Source organism: Bison bison, unplaced genomic scaffold, assembly GCF_000754665.1.
Source record: "Bison bison bison isolate TAMUID 2011002044 unplaced genomic scaffold, Bison_UMD1.0 scf7180017864072, whole genome shotgun sequence".
NCBI classification, from domain to species: Eukaryota; Metazoa; Chordata; class Mammalia; order Artiodactyla; family Bovidae; genus Bison; species Bison bison.
Window position 1 is genome coordinate 6,530,478 of NW_011494644.1, and position 20,345 is coordinate 6,550,822.

At 48.2% G+C, this 20,345-nt stretch overlaps 1 protein-coding gene across 1 annotated transcript in view; it reads left to right on the forward strand.

Moving 5' to 3' along the window:
• PRKCB (protein kinase C, beta) overlaps nt 1-20,345 on the forward strand; it is a 476,951-nt gene that overhangs the window by 291,723 nt on the left and 164,883 nt on the right. The window contains exons 8-9 of the mRNA XM_010837422.1: nt 8,336-8,447; nt 9,827-9,955. Of these exons, the coding sequence (XP_010835724.1) occupies nt 8,336-8,447; nt 9,827-9,955 (241 nt within the window). The remainder of the gene's footprint in view (nt 1-8,335; nt 8,448-9,826; nt 9,956-20,345) is intronic.

Here is a 20,345-nt window from a genome sequence, read left to right on the forward strand (position 1 = left end):
AGCTCTTGGCACTGAACTGCATGAACTCATCATTCAGAAGTATGAGGTTATGTCCACATGTGGTTGGACCCCAGCCAGTGACACCTAGGAAGAAAGGACCCCAGTCAGTGGACTCCTAGGGAGAGAGGACCCCAGTCAGTGGACTCCTAGGGAGAGAGGATGGGGAGTCTGGCAAAAGTCACAAACCCAGATTCCTACAGGGGCCAGGTGGGGAAGGGAAGAGAGTGAAGCAGGCAAGGTGTGAGACAATAGAGAATGATGGGAACTGTGGAGAATTAGAAAGCTTATGCTTTATCTAAAGGTGCCATCACTGCTCCGCCCAGAGGAATATGTGTCCAGTGTTGCCCCAACTTGTGAGTTTTCAAAAGGAACCAGAAATCTGCATTTTTTTCTGACATTTCAGGATTTTTAAAATATTTTTAAGACGCTCCATATGGGCCAAATACCGCCTGTTTGTAAACTTAGTGTGGCCTTTGGCATCCAGATGGTAACCTCTGAACATGAAGAAGGACCCGGGCCAGGAATGGGGTTGGGCTATAGGTACACTGGAGGGGGTCCAGCCCTTGTGGGCTGGGCTGGGGAAGCCAACTGTAGAACAAGGTCGGGGAGGGATGGAGGCAGGGCTGGGCATTGCGTCTTTGACTGGGATCCAAACAGACCTGGGGGGAGAGTTCTGACTTAGAGGCCACGTGGATCCCTGACCTCATCCTGGTCAATAGTCACAGCCTCAGAGGCTGGGAAAGGAATGTACTTCAGCTAAAGGCAGGGCTGCCATTTAACCTGTATCCACCAGCACGACTGGACCAGTTGTGAAAATGATGAAGTATTTACCTGCTGGTTGGTGAATAGCCACTGGGCCGTCGGAACCTCCCCCTCCCACCTGCCACCCATCCACTTCTTTCCCTGGCAGCTCCTCCCCACCCTACCTTGTCATGATCTGGCAACTAAAGGGTTAACTCCCAGCGTAGCTAGGCCCTGCAGTCCATTCTGATCATCAGTGGGCAGTATGGGCAGTACTTGAGCCAAAGTGATTGTAAATATCTTGACAATTATTCCACCCCCGCCCCTCCTCCCAGTGCAGGTAGCAGATGCCTGCTTAGGTTGGCTTAAGTACAAAGGATAAATTTTAGAGGACACAGGAGAGTCAGATGGAACTGGAGGGCAGAATGCCAGGCCCCTAGGAGACTGCAACCAGGAGCTCCATCCCTGAGGTCATAAAGCCTTTGTTCCTTTCTCCCTGGAGCCTGCTGTCAGTAATTACCACCTCAGCCCTACGGCTGTACATGTCCTGACGGCCCATCCTCTGACACTTGAACTGAGCATCCACCTCTCCACCGGTCACCTGTGTCTGGTTTTGGGGGAGGGTCATCTCCAGGTGCAGACCTGCCCCCTGGGCCTGGACAGACATAGACAGGCACCCTGAATGATTCTCCTTGAAGGTCCTAAGGACCCCAGCTGTGGGCGTGTGGCTTTGTTCCAAGCTCTCCCAAGTGGAAGGAGGGAAGGGACCAGAAATCAATCCGGAGATGACCTGTTTTCTGGGTTGTCTGAGAGATGACAGCGGGTGTTGGGGGTGGGAGTGGGGATGGGTGGAGTTGGTATTTACAAGCCTTAGCCCTCCTGAAAGAGAAGGCAAGGGAATGAGATTGGAGGAGCCTCCATCAGCCTCTAAATAAACCACAGAGAAACAGATTTTCCTCTGCATCCTGCCTGAGTGGCCTTTCTTTCTCCCGTCTGGTGTAATTCATCTTGCACAGGACTGTCCAGGTCCTGTGCATCGTCTAGGGCCTCTTTGTGCTTCATAGCAGTGACTGCAGCCCACTGCTGCCATCACAGCTCACGGACCTCTCACTATGTGCCACCTACTGTGTGCCATGCAGTGCTGGCAGTGGCTGGGCAGCCCTGGGCAAGTCACTACACCTCTCGGTCCCTCAGTTTCCTCATCTGTAAAATGGGGGCAGTAAGCAGTACAGACTTCATAGAGGTGTTATGACGATTCAATGAGTTAATGTCTGATAGCTCCCTGCAAGTGGCTCCTGGCATGAATTAAACACTCAATAAATGTTGACTCTCACTCATTAAGTATTTATCAAGCACCTTCTATATGCTAAGTACAATATATGCTCTGGGATATCATGGAGAGCAAAATTGCCTCATGTTGCATGCAGCTAAGCATGAGAGAGATGCAGTTAAACACACAGCTACAACGCAGTGGTATAAATACTGTGATGGGAAAGATAGGGGTGAGTGTTAGACAGTCTGTCTGACTCTTTGCAACCCCATGGACTGTAGCCCGCCAGGCTCCTCTGTCCATGGAATTGTCCAGGCAAGAATACTGGAGTGGGGTTGCTGTGCCCTTGTCCAGGGGATCTTCCCAACCCAGGGATCAAACCCAGGTGCCCCCCTGTAGGCAGATTCTTTACCATCTGAGCCACCTGGGAAGCCCAAAGAGGTGAGGGGCATGGCAGTTATTTTCTTTTGCTTTCTCTCTGCCATTAAAACATAAGTTCCACCAGAGGAGGTATTGTCTCCTTTGCTCACAGTTGTACCCTCAATGCCTGGGAAGAACCTTGCTCTCAGAATACATTTACTGGGTGAATGAACAAAGGAAAGCAAAAAGGAAGTGCTGTTTTAGCCGGACCTGAAGGATGAGGTGTTAATGTAGTTGGGGGTTGCAGAGGAAAGAGAGAATACCCTGCTGTATTCCCACTTTGGAGCCAGGCAGATGTGGGGTGAGTCCCAGCCCTCCAGGGGCCGTTTGGTTGACCTTGGAGAAGGTCCTCTCTAGACTGGGCTCCTTTCATCGTCACTGAAATCAGCATGAGTAACACCTTCCACATGGCTGTCACTGGGCATATGGACAGCTCGTAATCACTGTGTTTTCTTCTTCCTTCCCTTTCTTTGTGCATCTTGGCACCTCCTGCTGCGAAAGAGACTTGCTAAGATGGAGAGGGGTTTTTGTTTTTTGTAAAATTTTTAATTGGAGGATAATTGCTTTACAATGTTGTGTTGGTTTCTGCTGTACTGCAGTGCAAATCAGTCACAACTATATGTATATATCCCCTCCCGCTTGAGGCTCCCTCCCACCCCCCATCTCACACCTCTAGGTCATCACAGAGCACCAATCTGGGCTCCCCGTTATATAGCAGCTTCCCACTAATTATGTTTTACTGATAGTGATGCGGGGAGCTCGGCTTCTGTGCACCAGTGCTGGATTGAACCATGGAGACAAGGTTTTGGGTGAAGTAGAAAAGAATAGCTTCATTGCTTTGCCAGGGCAAAGCAGGTTCCTGCCCCTGAAACTGTGTGTCCCCACCCAGGACAGTTTGGTGAGGAGTTTTATAGCGATGGTTTAAGGATGGGGTTGCTGATAGGATTAGGGTGTGCAGGGCATACACTCCTTTAATCTGGTTAGAGGTAATCTTGAACCAGGACCCTGCCTGAAGGCTGTGCTGTGGTTTCTGCTCTTCCCGTTGGCAGTGTCTGGTTAGGAATGCTTGAGGTCTTCTCCCTGAGATTCCCCACTAAGATATAGGCATGGAGGAAAGTGCAATGCCAGCAAAGAGCAACTTTATTCTTAGTGGAGTTTCGCCTCCGATCTCTAAGTAGAGCTCATGAGGCCCTTGGGGACTCCTTTCTATTGAGGCAGGCCTCACTCAGTCAGTTTAGTCGCTCAGTCGTGTCCGACTCTTTGCGACCCCATGAATCGCAGCACGCCAGGCCTCCCTGTCCATCACCAACTCCCGGAGTTCACTCAAACTCATGTGCATCAACTCGGTGATGCCATCCAGCCATCTCATCCTCTGTCGTCCCCTTCTCCTCCTGCCCCCAATCCCTCCCAGCATCAGAGTCTTTTCCAATGAGTCAACTCTGCATCAGGTGGCCAAAGTACTGGAGTTTCAGCTTCAGCATCAGTCCTTCCAATGAACACCCAGGACTGGTCTCCTTTAGGATGGACTGGTTGGATCTCCTTGCAGTCCAAGGGACTTGCAAGAGTCTTCTCCAGCACCACAGTTCAAGCAGTTAAAATATCCTCAAAGCTAATTCTTGGCTCAAAAAGGTTAACATATCAGGGAACCCAGAAGGGAGCACAGGAACCAAGAGGAGAGAGAGAACTTGCCCCAGGACTTGGAGTGGAGTTGGTCCAGGCCAGTCATGCCCACCCTTCTTAGGGTGAGACCATTGGACCGAGGATGGAACCACCACTCAAAGGTGCCCGTGGCTTTAGGGTCTATGAAAGCTCCACCCACTGAGGTTGGGCCAGTCAGCGTCCTGGAATTTGATCAACCAGACTGGCTCTCATCTTCCTTAGAGGCCCAGGTGGCACAGTGGTAAAGAATCCGACTGCCAGTGCAGGAGACCCTGGAGATTCGGGTTCGCTCCCTGGATCCGGAAGATTCCCTGGAGTAGGAAATGGCAACTTGCTCCAGTATTCTTGCCTGGAAAATTCCATAGACAGAGGAGCCTGGCGGGATACAGTCTATGGAGTTGCAGAGTTGAGCCAGCCAGGGGAGTGAGAGAAGCCTTGAGCTCCCCCTTCAGGCCAATGCGGGTCAAGAACAGGTGGGTTTGAGGTGTTCATTTCTCACCTTTTAAGGTGGATTCACACGGGGCGGGCAGTGGGAAGCATTTTATGGCACAGAGCACTGGGACTGTTTCCAGGAACCTGATGTTTTTTTTTTTTTTCTTTTTTTTTAGTCTCGTTGCCCAAGGATGGAAACTTGGCTGGCTAAGCCATCAACAGGGAGCCTGTAGTTTTTGTTTTTTGCTTTCAAGCCCTGATGCTGTTACTGGGGTAGCAGCTCAGTCCTCGAGCAGGAGAGGTGGTGGCTGGGGTCCTTCTGAATCCTGGAGCTCTGCAGGTCCCACAGCCAGAGCAGAGCTGACTCTGCCTCTTCACCTGGGCTGTTCAGGGCTATGCAAGGGTCAGCCCTTCACCCACTTGACGTGACCACAGAGGTTTGGAAAATCAGGAAGGAAACACTGTAGCTCATTAAGAAGATGAAGGCCAACAAAAGCCTTCAGGGATGGAGGATATTTTAGGCAGACTTGTTGAAACAGAGTTTTCATGCAGCAAAATTCAATTTTTAAAACATATGTACAGTAACATTCACATGGTTGATAATATAGCTTATTCCAGTCACCCCATAAAAGTTCCCACATTCTGTCCACTTGTTATCAATTCCCTTTCCTCCTCTGATCCTTCTTAACCACCCATCTGTTTTCTGTCCCCATAGTTATGCCTTTTCTTTTCTTTTAGTTTTGCCTTTTCTAGAATGTCATTTAAACAGAATTAAACAGCATGTATTTGACATTGTTATCTTACCCTAATGCTTCTGAGATTCAGAAAGTTTACCTGTATCAGTAGTTCATTCCTTCTTACTGCTGAGAAGTATTCAATTGTGTGGATATACCACACGTCGTTTATCGATTCACATGGTAAATGTTGAGTACTTAGCTTGTTTCCAGACTTTGGATATTATAAATAAGGTGATTGTAAACTTTCAGGTTTTTCTGTGGATTCATGTATTCATCCCCACTCCAGTACTCTTGCCTGGAAAGTCCCATGGACAGAGGAGCCTGGTAGGCTGCAGTCCATGGGGTCACTAAGAGTCAGACACGACTGAGCAACTTCACTTTCACTTTTCACTTTCATGCATTGGAGAAGGAAATGGCAACCCACTCCAGTGTTCTTGCCTGGAGAATCCCAGGGATGGGGGAGCCTGGTGGGCTGCCGTCTATGGGCCGCACAGAGTCGGACACGACTGAAGCGACTTAGCAGCAGCAGCATGTATTCATTTCACACCTAGGAGTGGGAATACTGTGTCATATATGATAAGGGGATGTTTACCTTTATAAGAAACTGCCATGCCACTTTCCAAAGAGACTCTACCATTTTGCATTCCCCCTGTATTGCAGGAGGGTTCCAATTAGGTTCTCTCCACATCAGCACTTGGTATTGTCAGTATCAGTTTTCTAAAATGTTAGCCACCCTAGAAGGTATAAAGATTATTTTTACATTTTGAAAATAACAGGTTCCTAAGGAGAAATGCTCATTATTTTTATAGCACATAAAATAATTTCTACTTATTGTGTGTTTCCTTATTTGTTCATTTTCTGTCTCTATTAGAATGTGTTTTGGAAAGGCACTTGCATCAGTAAATATATGTGAATGGATGAATGAATGGATTAGGGAAGAGATAGGTGGCTTACAACAAAGGCTAGAATGTCAGATCAGCCTTGGGTTGGAACCTGGGGCCCTTGTCTTCTCTTCTGCAATATACTCTTTCATGGAGGAAGCAACTTGCAGGCTGGGTTGGGAAAGAGAAGAAGAGTTTTGTTTTTTAAATTAGAGCATCTCTTGAAGGAGACAGACATCATGTGGAGCCAGAGAGTCATGAAGGGCATGGCATGTTTGGGAGTATGAACCAGTCCTGGGTACAGAAAATGTAATGTGTGTTGGAGGCATCGTTGGGATCACATGGGCGATGTAATAATAATAATGCAAAAGCTTTCACTGCTTACTGTGTGCCGGGCGGTTCGAAGCTCTCTCCATAGGTTAATTCATTTATTATTCCCAATGATCCTGTAAGCTTACAGCACTATCAGTCTCCTCATTGTCCAGACAAGGGAAGTGAAGCACAAAGAAATTAAATATCTTGCTCAAAATTATGCATCTAAGAAGAACCCAGGCGGTTTATGTTCCCAAGTCTGTGCCTTTAACTTCTGCACTGCACTGCCAGGTTAGGAAGGGCACGTTAGTTAGTTAGGGAACAGTGTGAGCCACTGTAACAGATAACCCCCAAATATAGTGACTTGAATAAGACAGAAGGTAGGTTTTCTCTCAGATGTCTGTCTAAAGGGACAAAGTACAGGGCCAGTGGGTCCAAGGTGGTCACTTCCACTTCTCACCATCTTCCGGCCAGTGGGAAGGGAAGAAGGGGCCTAGGAGGCTGTTCCATGCAGGGTGCTAAGTCACTTCGGTTGTGTCTGATTCTTTGCAACCCTATGCACAGTAGCCCACCAGGCTCCTCTGTCATGGGATTCTCTAGGCAGGAATGCTGGAATGGGTTGCTATGCCCTCCTCCAGGGGATCTTCCTGACCCAGGGGTCGAACCCACATCTCTTACATCTCCTACATTGGCAGGTGGGTTCTTTACCAGTAATGCCACCTGCGAATCCTGGGAGGATGTATGTGCTTAGTCGTTCAGTCGTGTATGACTCTGTGACACCATGTCACAGAGTAGCCTGCCAGGCTTCTCTGTCCATGGGGATTCTCCAGGCAAGAATACTGGAGTGGGTTGCCATTTCCTTCTCCAGAGGATCTTCCCAACCCAGGGACTGAACCCAGGTCTCCCACATTGCAGACAGATTCTTTACCATCTGAGCCACCAGGGAAGCCTGGAAAGATGTACACCTTTCTTTTAAAGGAATGACTGAAACACATACATCCCATTGGTGAGAACTCAATCACATGCACACGCCAAGTTGCAAGGGAGACTGGGAAATGTGGTCTATAGTTGGACAGCCATGAGCTCTGCTGCAACTCAAGGGTTCTCTTATTGAAAGGAAGACTGGGTATTGGTGGAAAGCTAGTAGTCCATGCCACAGTCTGCAGAGTATTCACTGGACTTTGAACTCTGTCCTGTAGATGATGGTGGTGGTGGTTTAGCTGCCAAGTCGTGTCTGACTCTTGCAACCCCATGGACTGTAGCCTGCCAGGCTCCTCTGTCTATGGGATTCTCCAGGCAAGAATCCTGGAGTGGGTTGCCATTTCCTTCTCCAGGGGATCTTCCTGACCCAGGAATTGAACCTGGGTGTCCTTGCATTGTAGGCAGATTCTTTACCAACTGAGCTACAAGGGAAGACTTTAGATGAAGAGGTCCTAGCAAATGGCCTCTAAGTGGGGAGGTTTCAGGCCTTGGGTTTTAGATAATTCAGAAGTTGCTCGGAAGATAAAGGAGAGAGAAGTAGACAAGAGGACCCTTCTACTTCGTTCGTCTGGAGTTTTGTTTGCTATCTCTGCAGTCCTTGCTGCTGGCAGGAGTCAATAGGTTGGGTTCTCCGATGGAGTGCTTCCAGGCACAGTGAGTATGTGTGCTGGGTGAGAATGGGAGCCATCAGCTGTCTTAGTCATTCATTCATTCATTCTTCAGTGACTGTTTATCCAGCCTGGTGTTTGGGTACAGCGCTCCTGCGATGGTCCCAGCAGGTATGACGGATGCTGGGGGCCAAGTGCAGTTCTCAGCGTGTTCTCCAGTGATGCTGAGTGCAGTGTGAAACCTTGGCATGCCACACTGACACCAACCTCTCTTGTTGTTTCTTTGGCCCTCAGGACCCCCGGAGCAAACACAAGTTCAAGATCCACACATACTCCAGCCCCACGTTTTGTGACCACTGCGGGTCATTGCTCTATGGACTTATCCACCAGGGGATGAAATGTGACAGTAAGTACATGTGCCCTCAAGGAGCCTCTGCTGCCCCAGCTGCTTCCTTATGGTTTGGGGCCCAAGTCTGAAGCACATTCTCCCAAGTCCTGGCTGGGCTGGGTACCCCCGGCGTGATGCTGAGTAACAACAACCAACAATAACCATTTATTTAGGGCACAATTCTTCAAGGCTGTCCTTGGGGCCTGGATTGGCCTTGCTCATACCTGGGTGATGGGGTAGCAAGTTGGTGCTGACGTAGGACCCTGAACTTGGGCATGCAGGTTCCAGGGGGCTCTCCATCCTTCCGCCAACCTTCTCTCCCCACAACTCATTTACAGTTTTTTTTAATCTGCCTCCTGCCTCCTGGAGGTTGGGTGGGATGAGAAGGGATGCCATGCCCCCAGCTCCTGTGGAATCTCCTGAAATGCCCCGTGGGGTGACCCAGCCTCTCCTGACTTCTCAGACTGGAATGAGGGACCCCTAGTGAACATGGGACTCCAGGCATAGCCTGGAGCAGCCGAGGGGCTTAGGGGAAACCAGCCACCCATTGAAAGAAGCACAGGGGCACTCCAGGAGTGTGGAGGGAGCCAGTATTTATCACGTCACACAGGAGACTTCAGCCAGTCAGATTCAGTTTGCATATTCCATTCGTCTTGCCCTGGGTCTTAAGTTTTTTTCTTGCAGTTAGTTATGGTGGATACTGTGGGGGCTCAGCTCAGGTTCCAAGATGATGCCCCTCCCAGGGCTGGTTCATGACCACAGATTGGCAGATGCAGGGGGCAAAGGCTTGGCCCTCTTGTGTCAGTCTGGGACAACACTGAACGGTCCTCTGAGCCCCCGAGTCCCTCCTCTTGTCAGCCTTAGGGCATCCTCGTGGGCCCAGAGCCCCTCACTGTAAACCTGCTCACAACTTCCATTCTCAGACTCTTTCCAGGGAACCCAGCCTATCATCAGTATTTAAAAATCGGGAGAGGTCAGGATTCCTGCTTACTCCTGAAAAATGGGAAAATCCTGGCAACTTTGGGCGTGCACCCTGCAGGGCTGAGCCCTCAGTGGGAGCTGCTGTGCTCTCTGGTTGGCCAAGACCACCACACCCGCAGCTTTCCCCACTATGTTAGACACCCCCGTGTCACTGGGGTTGGTGACTCTGGCTTCAGAGCCTTTGCGGGTGTGCCAGGTACCTCAGCCTTCCGGGAAGGACAGACACCTTCCGCCTCCTCTGTCCATGAGGGCCTGGGGTGTCGGGGTTTTGGAGAGGGGGAGTTGGAGAAGCAAGCCCTTCGGGTGAGACCCGAGCAGGGCAGGCTGGTCTCCGCCCGCCTCGGAGGGAAGGAGGGGAACCGGAGGGGTCCAGCCTGGACCAGCCTGAGCCGCGCGCCCTGCCTCTGTCCCCGCAGCCTGCATGATGAACGTCCACAAGCGCTGCGTGATGAACGTCCCCAGCCTCTGCGGCACGGACCACACGGAGCGCCGCGGCCGCATCTACATCCAAGCCCACATCGAGAGGGAGGTCCTCATTGTTGTCGGTAGGTGGCGCTGGGGCTCCCTCGCCGGCTCCGCTCGACCTGGACCCGGCTGGAGCGCTGAGTCAGGGGAGCGAGGGATGGGCGGCGCGGGGGCGCGGCGGGAGCTGCGGTGATGCTACCTTCCTCCTCGGCCCCTGGCCCCATCCCACTCCAGCCTCTCCCCGCCGTAGGCATCCTTAGAAACTGCACCCTGCAGGGCGAGGCTCTCAGCACCTTCTGTGCGCTGGAGCTCAGAGCTGGAGCCGCCCCGGGAGTACGTTGGTTTTCTCCAAGACCTCAGAGGTGTTGTCATGAGCCAGTAGAGCAGACAAGATGCTGAACACCTTAATTTTATGGCAGGCTCTGGCCGGTGGACTAAACCTACTCTGAAGCCAGACACTGTACTTTGAAATGGTTTTCATCCTAATAACGGTGGAAAATAATTCAAATTTAGATTATTTCTGTTGCCTTCTTAATTTTCATTTATTGCTACCCTGCAGATCTATTATTTCCAGATTTTTGTATAACAATGATGGGCAATGCAATTGGTTTATCCCTTCCATGGGGAAAAATAAAGGTTTCCAACTTCCTTGTTGTTCCCCACCCCCTTTCGCTCTGGATCTTTGGAGCCTACAGTTCTGTTCCCTTTATTACCATAGCAGAGAACGGATGCTTGGTTCTTCCCCGAACTTTTCCAGTGGGAAAACAGAGTCTTGATGATAAACACCCAGTTTGGGAGAGTGTTACATCTTAGGGACGAGAAGAGATGCGGTGTTTATCCCTGGGGCTTTCTGCGTATTTGCAGTGTTTCTTTCTTAAACCTGAGGGTTACTGCTCTGGTCCTGTTCTGTTATTCTCCATACTTTTTGCAATTCTGAAATGCTTCATACTACAATATAAGAAAGAGGGATAATAGAGCCTGCTGAAGAGGTGCAGCATGGTGTCTGGCCCTCCTAATGGAGCATTTAGGAAATACGTGGCTCAGACACATACAGCTCAAACGGAATGAAAGTGCAGCTGGCTGGTTGGGTAACTTAGCCGTGTGTGTTAGGTGGGTGTGCTAAGTTGCTTCAGTTGTGTCCAACTCTTTGCAACCCCATGGACTGTTGCCAGCCAGGCTCCTCTGTCCATGGGATTTCCCAGGCAAGCATACTGGAGTGGGTTGCATGCCCTTCACCAGGGGATCTTCCCGACCCAGGGATGGAACCCGCGTCTCCTGGGCCTGCTGTATTGCAGGCAGATTCTTTGCCTCTGAGCTACTGGAGAAGCCAAACCTAGCCATAAAGCTGTGATAAATTCAATACTGAACTGGGCCAGAATGAGACTGAAACTTTGAAGGAATTCTCTCCCCAAGGCTTATGTCAAACTTCTTAGACTTCATCACTAATTAACTTATACAAAGTTTTATGACTTAGTATCTTAGAAGACTAATCATAGAAAGGATTTTTTAAAAATTTATCTCAGGCTCCAGAATGGTTCAGCTGCTCTGAAGAACTGTGCCTATACCACGTAAAAGTTGAAAAATATCCCTGTAAAATATAAACTGTTTTAAAGTGAGGTTCCTGACACCCAGTGGGCTCTTAAGGAATGTATGTTTCACTTGATTTGCTTTTTCCTCTGAGAGGAAGATGAGCAGCTGACTTTGTCCCAGTGGAATACCTGAGGGTCCCCAAGGAGTAGAATGTCTCTTAAAAATAGGCTTCCCTGGTGGCTCAGATGGTAAAGAATCTGCCTGCAGTGCAGGAGACAGGTGTTTGATCCCTGGACCAGGAGAATTCCATGGACAAAGGAGCCTGACAGGCTACAGTCCATGGGGTTGCAGAGTCGGACACAACTGAGTAAGTGTCACTCACTCTAGGAGTAGAAGCCTCAAGAAGAGCTGAATTCATCCACTGTCTATAAACTTCCTGGTGGATGGGGCAAAAATGAGGCTCTGCTCCCCTCTACTGTTATTTTCTAGGAACTACACTGACTCATATGTTACTATGGACAGCCCCGTCTTTAACCAACCCATTGAACGCACAGTGCTTAAAACCAAAGGACAGCATAATGCCCTCAAGGTCCATCCATTGTTTCCACCATAAAAAGATAAATAATTCTGTGGCATTATAGAGGCCTTAGCTAATGCAGGGATGTAATCGTATTGCATTATGCAAATGTATCAGATCAACATATTGCATACTGTTAACTTAAACACTGTGCTGTGCTCAGTCGTGTCCGACTCTTTGCGACCTCATAAACTGTAGCCCACCAGGCTCCTCTGTCCATGGAATTCTCTAGGCAAGAGTACTGGAGTGGGTAGCCATTTCCTTCTCCAGGATATCTTCCCAACCCAGGGGTTGAACCCAGGTCTCCCGCTTTGCAGGTGGATTCTTTACCATCTGAGCCACCACGGAAGCTCCTAATCTAGTATGACCTCATCTTAACTTGATTGCATTTGCAGAGACCTTGTCTCCAAACAGGGTCACATTCAGATTAGTCTTGAGCATATCTTTTAGGGGGATGCAATTCAATCTATAATGAGGGGAAGGAAGGGAAGTAGGGGCTCCCTTAAAGCTAGGGACTGAATATCTGCATACTCAGGGTTCTGCTAGCACTAACTGAGTAGCTATCGGTGTATTAATAGTGGTTTTTTATTTTCCAAGTGCTTTGATAGGGGGTCATGCAATGGAGGTAGTGGTGTTGCCAGCATACAGACAAGGGAGCTAAGACTCGGTGAGGCTGGACGACTTGCCTGATGTCACGTGCAGAGCAGGGATGAGCACCCAGCCTCCGGCCTGCAGGTCACCGTGCCCTGCTATCACTAGCTCACCACGCCAGGCACGGTCCGAACCTGGCCTGAGTCAGTTGATTGATTGATGGTAGAAGAACCTGATGCTTTGACTGCGCTTCTCTAAATATAGACCTGAGTTGGAGATTTTGCTTCAAGTGATTTATTAGAGCTGTTCATGAAATGAGGCGTGAGGATGGAGCAGGGACATGCTGAATGGGAGTGTGATTTCCGCTCAAGACCAGCTTTGGGCAGACTCCATGGGGTTCTGGAACACGTGTGACAGTGCAGGGTGAGCTTCTCCTAGAGGCTGGAGGGCTGTTCTGACAGGTCCATTCTGTGGACTGAGTTGAGTCCCCCTAAAATCCACATGTGGAAGCCCCAGCCCCGTGAAATGCTGTTTGAAGTTGGAGTCTTTGGGACAATTAGGGTTAGATGAAGGTGGGCTTTTGTGAGGGGCTTGGTGGCTTTATGGCCACAGGAGGACACAATAAGGAGGTGGCCACCTGCAAGCCAGGAAGGGGGCTGTCACCAGGACCTGCACCTTGATGTCGGACTTCTTGCCTCCAGAGCTGTGAGAAATAAGCATCTGCCATTTAAGCCACCCAGTCGATGGTATTTTATTACAGGCTGGGCTGACTGAGACCTTGCTCCTGGCTACTGAGATTGAAAGCAGGAGGGAGGTGTTACCTCCCAGGCTCCGTGGCTTCTGTGTGGCTGAGGGCAGCTCTCTGAACACAGGGCAGCTGTGAGCCACACTCAACTGCAGCTGGGAGCTGGGCGTGGTGGCCAGCCTGGAGGGGGCCTGGGAGGGGCCCGGGTCACCTGGGTATCCCTCTGATCTCCCCAGCATCCTTCTGGTGTCATCGTTGGGACTCCAGGCCCTGCTCCTTGATCTCAGCCAGACAGAGCAGAGGGAGCGAGAGGCCAGATGCGGCCTGTGGTGTTGAGTTGCCCCACTTCATCTGCACTACAGAGGCATGCCCAGTGGTGCAACTCACCACTCACCAGTCATCTGCTCTGAGCGTCACATGCTCTTTGAAATCCCACCGTCTCCAGAGATACAAGGCTACACATGCTTCTGAAAGATCTGAGGGTTCCCTCATCTCCTTTGGCTCCTGAAATCCAGGCTTCGTATCTGCCATCAAGGATCTTGCAGGGGAAAGCTCGGGATGGAAATCTGATCAGTCCTGTTTCTTTGAAAAGCTCATCAATGGTGTCTCATTGCCCTCGTGTGTGTGTTAGTCGCTAAGTCGTGTCCAGCTCTTTGCGACCCCATGGACTATGAGGCCCACTGGACTCCTCTGTCCATGGAGTTCTCCAAGCAAGAATACTGGAGTGGGAGGCAGTACAATCAGAAGCCACCATCAGAGTTGTAAAATGCTCCTGGAGGTTATGAAGCCCATGTCCTTATATATAAAACACCTCCCCCATTCAATTGAGTATCTCCTTATTAACACACCAACTAATGTCCCATTTTTATATTTCTGTCTACATTGAAGCCATCTGCAAGTCCTTAACCATATTCATAGTTTTATCTCCCAGAAATTGGGACTGTTCTCACAAAAAGCCGAAGGAGCAGTTTTTTGGATGTTTCTCTTTGGAACACCCATTCAGTGTTCTTACCACTGTGCTGTTCTGTACACAACCTCATTAGCCTAAACCATCTCCTGGAACGACTTAGGAACTCCCAACATTTTGTGTTTAAATCCTTCCCCAAATCTGACATCCCCACATCCAAAGAAGAAGAGCAGGGGTCCAGTGGTTGGGTCCAAGCTTCCACTGCAAGGGGGATAGGTTCGATCCCCAGTCTGGGAACTTAAGATACCACTTGCTGTGTGTAATGCGGCCAAAAAAGTATTTTTAAAAATTGAAAAAAAAGAAGAGCATTAGAGAGATGTAAATTCTTGACAGGCTATTATGAAAGGGTGAGGTTCTCATCCATCTATAGACTAGATTCCAAGAGAGATTTTAAAAGCATTGTTAAGAGAAAGGAAACTGATGTTGAAAGCCCACAGAAGCCCCTCTTGTTATGTAAAGAACTGCCTACCTTCTATGTGAAACTGTTAGTGTTAGCTGCTCAGTCCTGTCTGAGTCTTTGCAACCCCATGGACTGGAGCCCGCCAGGCTCCTCTGTCTATAGTATTTCCCAAGCAAGAATACTGGAGTGGGTTGCCATGCCCTCCTCTAGGGGATCTTCCCAGCCCAGGGATTGAACCCACGTCTCCCACATTGCAGGCAGATTCTTTACCGTCTGAGCCACCAGGGAAGCTTCTGTGGTTGTATCGACTAACACCCTTGTTCTCTAGTTTAGACTGGGTTTGGCTGATGGTCAGTGGTGTAAAACCAATATGGCAGAACAAGACTAGACGAGCAGAGGGCAGTCCTGGGTATGCTGTACCTGAGGGGTGAGATGGGAGGTAGGGGTAGTTGGGAGTGATTGGGTATCTACAGTGTGAGAAAGGTGGCATGTTACAGGTAGGAGGGTGGGATGAGCTCAGTAAGCACAGACGTTCATTCAGGAAGGGCTTGACTCCCAGATTGTATCCATTGACAAATAAGATCTCATCTCTGCCCGCGGGAGCTCACAGCTTAGTGGGAGAGACAGATACAGATAATTACATTACAATGTGGCAAATAATGTGATTGTGCCCTGAGAGCACCCAGAGGGGCACCTGAAGCTTCTTGAAGGAAGCCATGGCTGAGTTGACTCTATAAGATATATAAGGGTTATCTGGGTAGAGCAGCTTTGTGTCCAGGAAAAGAAGAAAAATGACATCAGCTCTGTTTATTGAGTTCTTATTTCATGCCGGGAGCTCTACAGAGGTCAACTCATTAATCTTCAGAGCAGTCCTCTGTCGTAGGTATTATTATTGTCCCCATTTTACCAGTGAGAAAACTGACGCACGGAGTGGGTTAAGTAACTTTTACTGGAATCACACAGTAAGTGGTGTGATCTGAGCCCAGGCAGCCCGGCTCCATGGCCCTTGGTCCCACTGGGATGCTGAGTTCCAGGCAGAGGGATATGGTGCACAGAAGTCTGGAGGCTGGAAATGGCAGGGGGTCGGGGAGGCTGTTAGCGGTTCGGTGTGGCTTCCCTTCACTACGTTCTGGTTATAAGCTTCTCTAGAATCTGCTCACTCACTCCCAATCATTCACTTACTCATTAACGGTGTGTATGGAGAGGGACTTACTTCCCTGGTGGGCCAGTGGTTAAGACTTCACCTTCTAATGCAGAATCAGGGCACCGGTTCTGAAGGTCCACAGGCCCCTTGGCCAAAAAACCAGAACATAAAACAGAAACAATATTATAACAAATTCAATAACGGCCCACAAAAAAACCACAAAAAATCCTTTGAAAATATGTCTTGAGTTTCCACGGCTTGTCAGGCATGTTCTAGACACTTGGGACCCAACATGGGGAAAAACAAACCTCTTTTCCTGGACAAACATCACAACCTGGGGTCTTGCCAGTTGCAAGAGACTCTTGGAACTTTTTCTCATCTTTCTTCCTTTTGTTTGCTATGGAGAATGTCCTTCTTGTCAGGTTACATTCCTTGCCCTTTGAGTTTTTTTCAGATACTCTCTGTCCATTTATTTTTTGAAACCTTTGAGCTTTGGGAGTTTGGAAAACACAGCCAGAAAGACCTGAAGGCTATTTCTGCCGTTTGCCCTGTCACATCCTTCCCCGAGTTGGTTCTCTATTTAAGGGGAGAGGGAAGGAGGGAGGAAAAAGGAAATGTAAAGAAGAAAAATTCAAGTGGACTAATATCTCAAAATGACTAATATCTCAAAATACCACCCAGAATTACAAGGAGATAAAATGACAACAAGCTAGGCTGCTAGGGCCCACTAGGGGGCAGTCTTTACTTTCAAAGCCATTCCTTCCCAAAGGCTGTCTTTTTGGAGATGTCCCGATTTGCAGAACAACACCATCTTTGTCCATAACGGATGGTGTCACAGCAACAGTTACCCACCTTCCCCCGCCCCGCCACTAAACAGCTGTGTCACTGGGGCTCAGAAAAAGAAAGTAATATCTCAAGGTCACACATCCTAGCGTGGGGATAGGACCCAGTTCTTGTGGGTTTCCTACTCCTTTATACATTATGGGTTAGTATTTTTCTCCAACATTTTGTTACAAAAAATGTCCGACACACAGCAAAATTTAAAGAATTTTACAGCAGTCATTTATCAGTCACCTAGATCCTGCCATTAACACTGCTTAGTCATGTATCCATCCATCTCACTCCCCATCCATCACTTTGTCTTATTTTTGACACATTTCAAAGGGAATTGAAGACATCAATTCAGTTCCCCCTAAACCTTTCAGCCTGCACGTCATCCACAAGAATTCAAAACAAATTTGTAATTTCTTTAAATTTGTGAGGTAAAATTTACATACAGTGAAATGTCGTTATCTTAGGCATTCCTGTGGTTGAGTTTTGACATGTGTATAGCCCTAACCCCTATAGAAAAGCTATGACAGCATGTTGAAAAACAGAGGCATTACTTTACCAGCAAAGTTCCGTTTAGTCAAAGCTATGGTTTTTTTCATTACTCATTTGTGGATGTGAGAGTTGGTCTATAAAGAAAGCTGAGTGCCGAGGAATTGATGCTTTTGAACTGTGGTGTTGGAGAAGACTCTTGAGAGTCCCTTGTGCTGTAAGATCCAACCAGTCAATCCTAAAGGAAATCAGTCCTGAATATTCATTGGAAGGACTGATGCTGAAGCTGAAACTCCAATACTTTGGCCACCTGATGCGAAGAACCGACTCATTGAAAAAGACCCTGATTCTGGGAAAGATTGAAAGCGGGAGGAGAAGGGGACGACAGAGGATGAACTGATTGGAAGGCATCACCGACTCGATGGACATGAGTTTGAGCAAGCTCCGGGAGTTGGTGATGGACAGGGAAGCCTGGCGTGCTGCAGTCCATGAGGTTGCAAAGAGCTGGACACGACTGAGGGACTGAACTGAACCCCTATCATGTTAATCCTCTTTTTTTTTTAATGTCACAGCTGCCATTGAAGATCTGCTTAAAGCTGTGAATACCATTCTCAGAGAAATCCCTTTGTGTACAGACGTGCCTGGCCCCCTACCCCCGCACACCCCTCCAAGTTTCAATAATTAGGGCTTCAGATCTTTTAGATTACATCACACTTAACAGTTGTTAATTTTTTTGGGGGGGGATCAATAATACAGGAAAATAGGTTTGTTCAAAACATTTCACTGTGTACTCATTAGAGAGCAAATTCCCTTAAAACAAATCTATCAAGACACCCACATTATTTTGCTTTTCTTCAGTGTTTTTGTAATGAAGTTGCATTAAATCCTATCTCTATCTGTGGAACCATCTTTCTAAATGAGTTTACAGATAGTTGTCTGCTCACCCCTGAGGCCAGGGCTCCCTGCCCACCCATCATGGGAAGCCTTTTGACTTTTGAGGTGGGAATTGGCGTCTGGACACTGAAGGAGATGGAGTTGGCGTGAAGAGATGGAGGGAGCTGAAGTGTTCCTTCTCTTGTTCCCTGAATGTTTAAGCCTTGTGAGAAAGGTCAAGCCCAGACCACTGTCTGAGGCCCCCAAACCTGGGCACGTACTGGGTATGCAGTCATTGTTCCTAAATGCCTGCTGAATGGCATGGCTCGGGGTGCTGCCAGGACCTTCAGGGCTGTGACTCTACTGCCTTTGAGGGAAGTGGTCCTACAATATCTATTAAAATATGTATATATATGCACACTCTGACTCTCAAATTTCCCTTTTGGGAATCTAGCCTATCGAAATAAAACACTAGCATGTAAGGAAATAATGCCCAGAATAAGCATGTTTATTGATGTTTTCTTTGCAGCAGCAAAGAATTGGAATCGGCCTAATTAGGCTTATATCCATTTTATAGGATATTATGCAGTTGTTGAAAACAGTGGATCAAAACTGATGTGTGGGGCTTCTATGAAGCAGGTCATTTTGGTTTTTAATATGGGAGCTTGCTACACAAATATACGTATTTCACTTTGTGAAATACTTCACTTTGTGAAAATTCATCAAATTGTGCCATTATGATTTGTATGATTTGAAGTATGTATATTATACTTCATAGTATACTTTTATTAACTGAGAAGTTTAAATAGTAAAATTTAAAAAAAATAATAAAATTTAAAAAATAAAATAATAATACAATTCCAAAGAATCAAAGTCAATATAAAACACCAATGGATTAGAGCTATAGCTATTGACCTGGAACAGGCAGCCCACTGCCTGTTTTTGTAAATAAAGTTTTATTGGGATAAAGCCACACTTATCATTTGCATATTGACTCTGGCTGCTTCCGTAGCACAGTGGTCAGTTCATTGAGTGGTTGTGACAGAGTCTGTATTGCCTGCAAAGCCGAAAGTAGTTTTTTTTTTTTTTCTTTTTCTGGTGCTTTCCGAAAACATTTGCCAGTCCCTGATCTGGAGGCACATTTTTGATGTATTATTAAGTGAGAGGGTTAGGTTGCATAAAAATATATTTTGTATGATCTCATTTCCAAGAAATAACCTCCAGGCACTTCCCATGTGTGAAGTTATGTTTGGATGTTTTTATAAGGGTGGGAAGAAAGGTATGCAAGGGTACAAAGCAGGCTGTAAACGCTATAGGATCGCAGAAGGATTGGGAAGGTGGGGATGGAGAGAGGCTGGGGCTGGGAGAGGCTGGATGTCTTCTCTTAGTATGTCTTGCTTGCATGCGTGCTCACGTGTCTGACTCTTTGCGACCCTCTGGATGGTAGCCCACCAAGCTCCTCTGTCTCTGGGATTTCCTAGGCAAGAATACTGGAGTGGGTTGCCATTTCCTTCTCCAGGGGAAATTCCCAACCCAAGGATCAAACTCACGTCTGGATTCTTTACCACTGAGCCACCTGGGAAGCCCCTAAAGTTTTCAAAAAAGAAGAAACTAAACCAGAGAAATCTCTAAATAGAAAAAGCTAATTTACTAATGCCTCCACCAACGACTGGAGTGAAAACTGAGTGGCTGATGCCAGTGATGGGTGATTGTGGCTTTGAGGATGACCGGGGCAGTTTTCGACTGGGACGGTCCTCAGCCAGGGCAGAGCGTGTGTTCCAGCTCTCATCCTCACCCGTGAGAATCTTGGGTAGCACCCACCCTGTGAGCTGGCCTGTTCTGTGACCCTCATGGTGCTTCCATTTGTCACCGTCTTGCATCCCTCGTCACTTGCATCCCTCGTCACTACAACATGTCCTCTTCTCTTCTTCCTCACTTTTCCCTCTTTTCCTCTTCTGCCTTCTCCAGGAGGCAGCCCACGCTGACTTGACCCTCAGTCCCTCAACCCCACCTGCAGGTCTCTGACTTCTTTGACTTAAAAAATTCCACATACTCCGGTGCCTTCTAACTCTGTTTCCCATGCTGTCACCTCCCCAAGCTTCCAAGTTCGGGGGGTGTTGCGCTTCAGAAATTGTAGAACCTGGTTGCACCAAGTGTGGTCTGTGGACCAGCGGCATCAAGTATCACCTGGGAGGGGGCTGGAAAGGCAGAACCCCGGGTTCCTTCCGGATCTGCTGAGTCAGAATCTGCATTTCAGCAAAATCCCCATGTGATTCATGTACACTTTGTTTAATTGGAGGCTAATCACTTTAGGACACTGTGT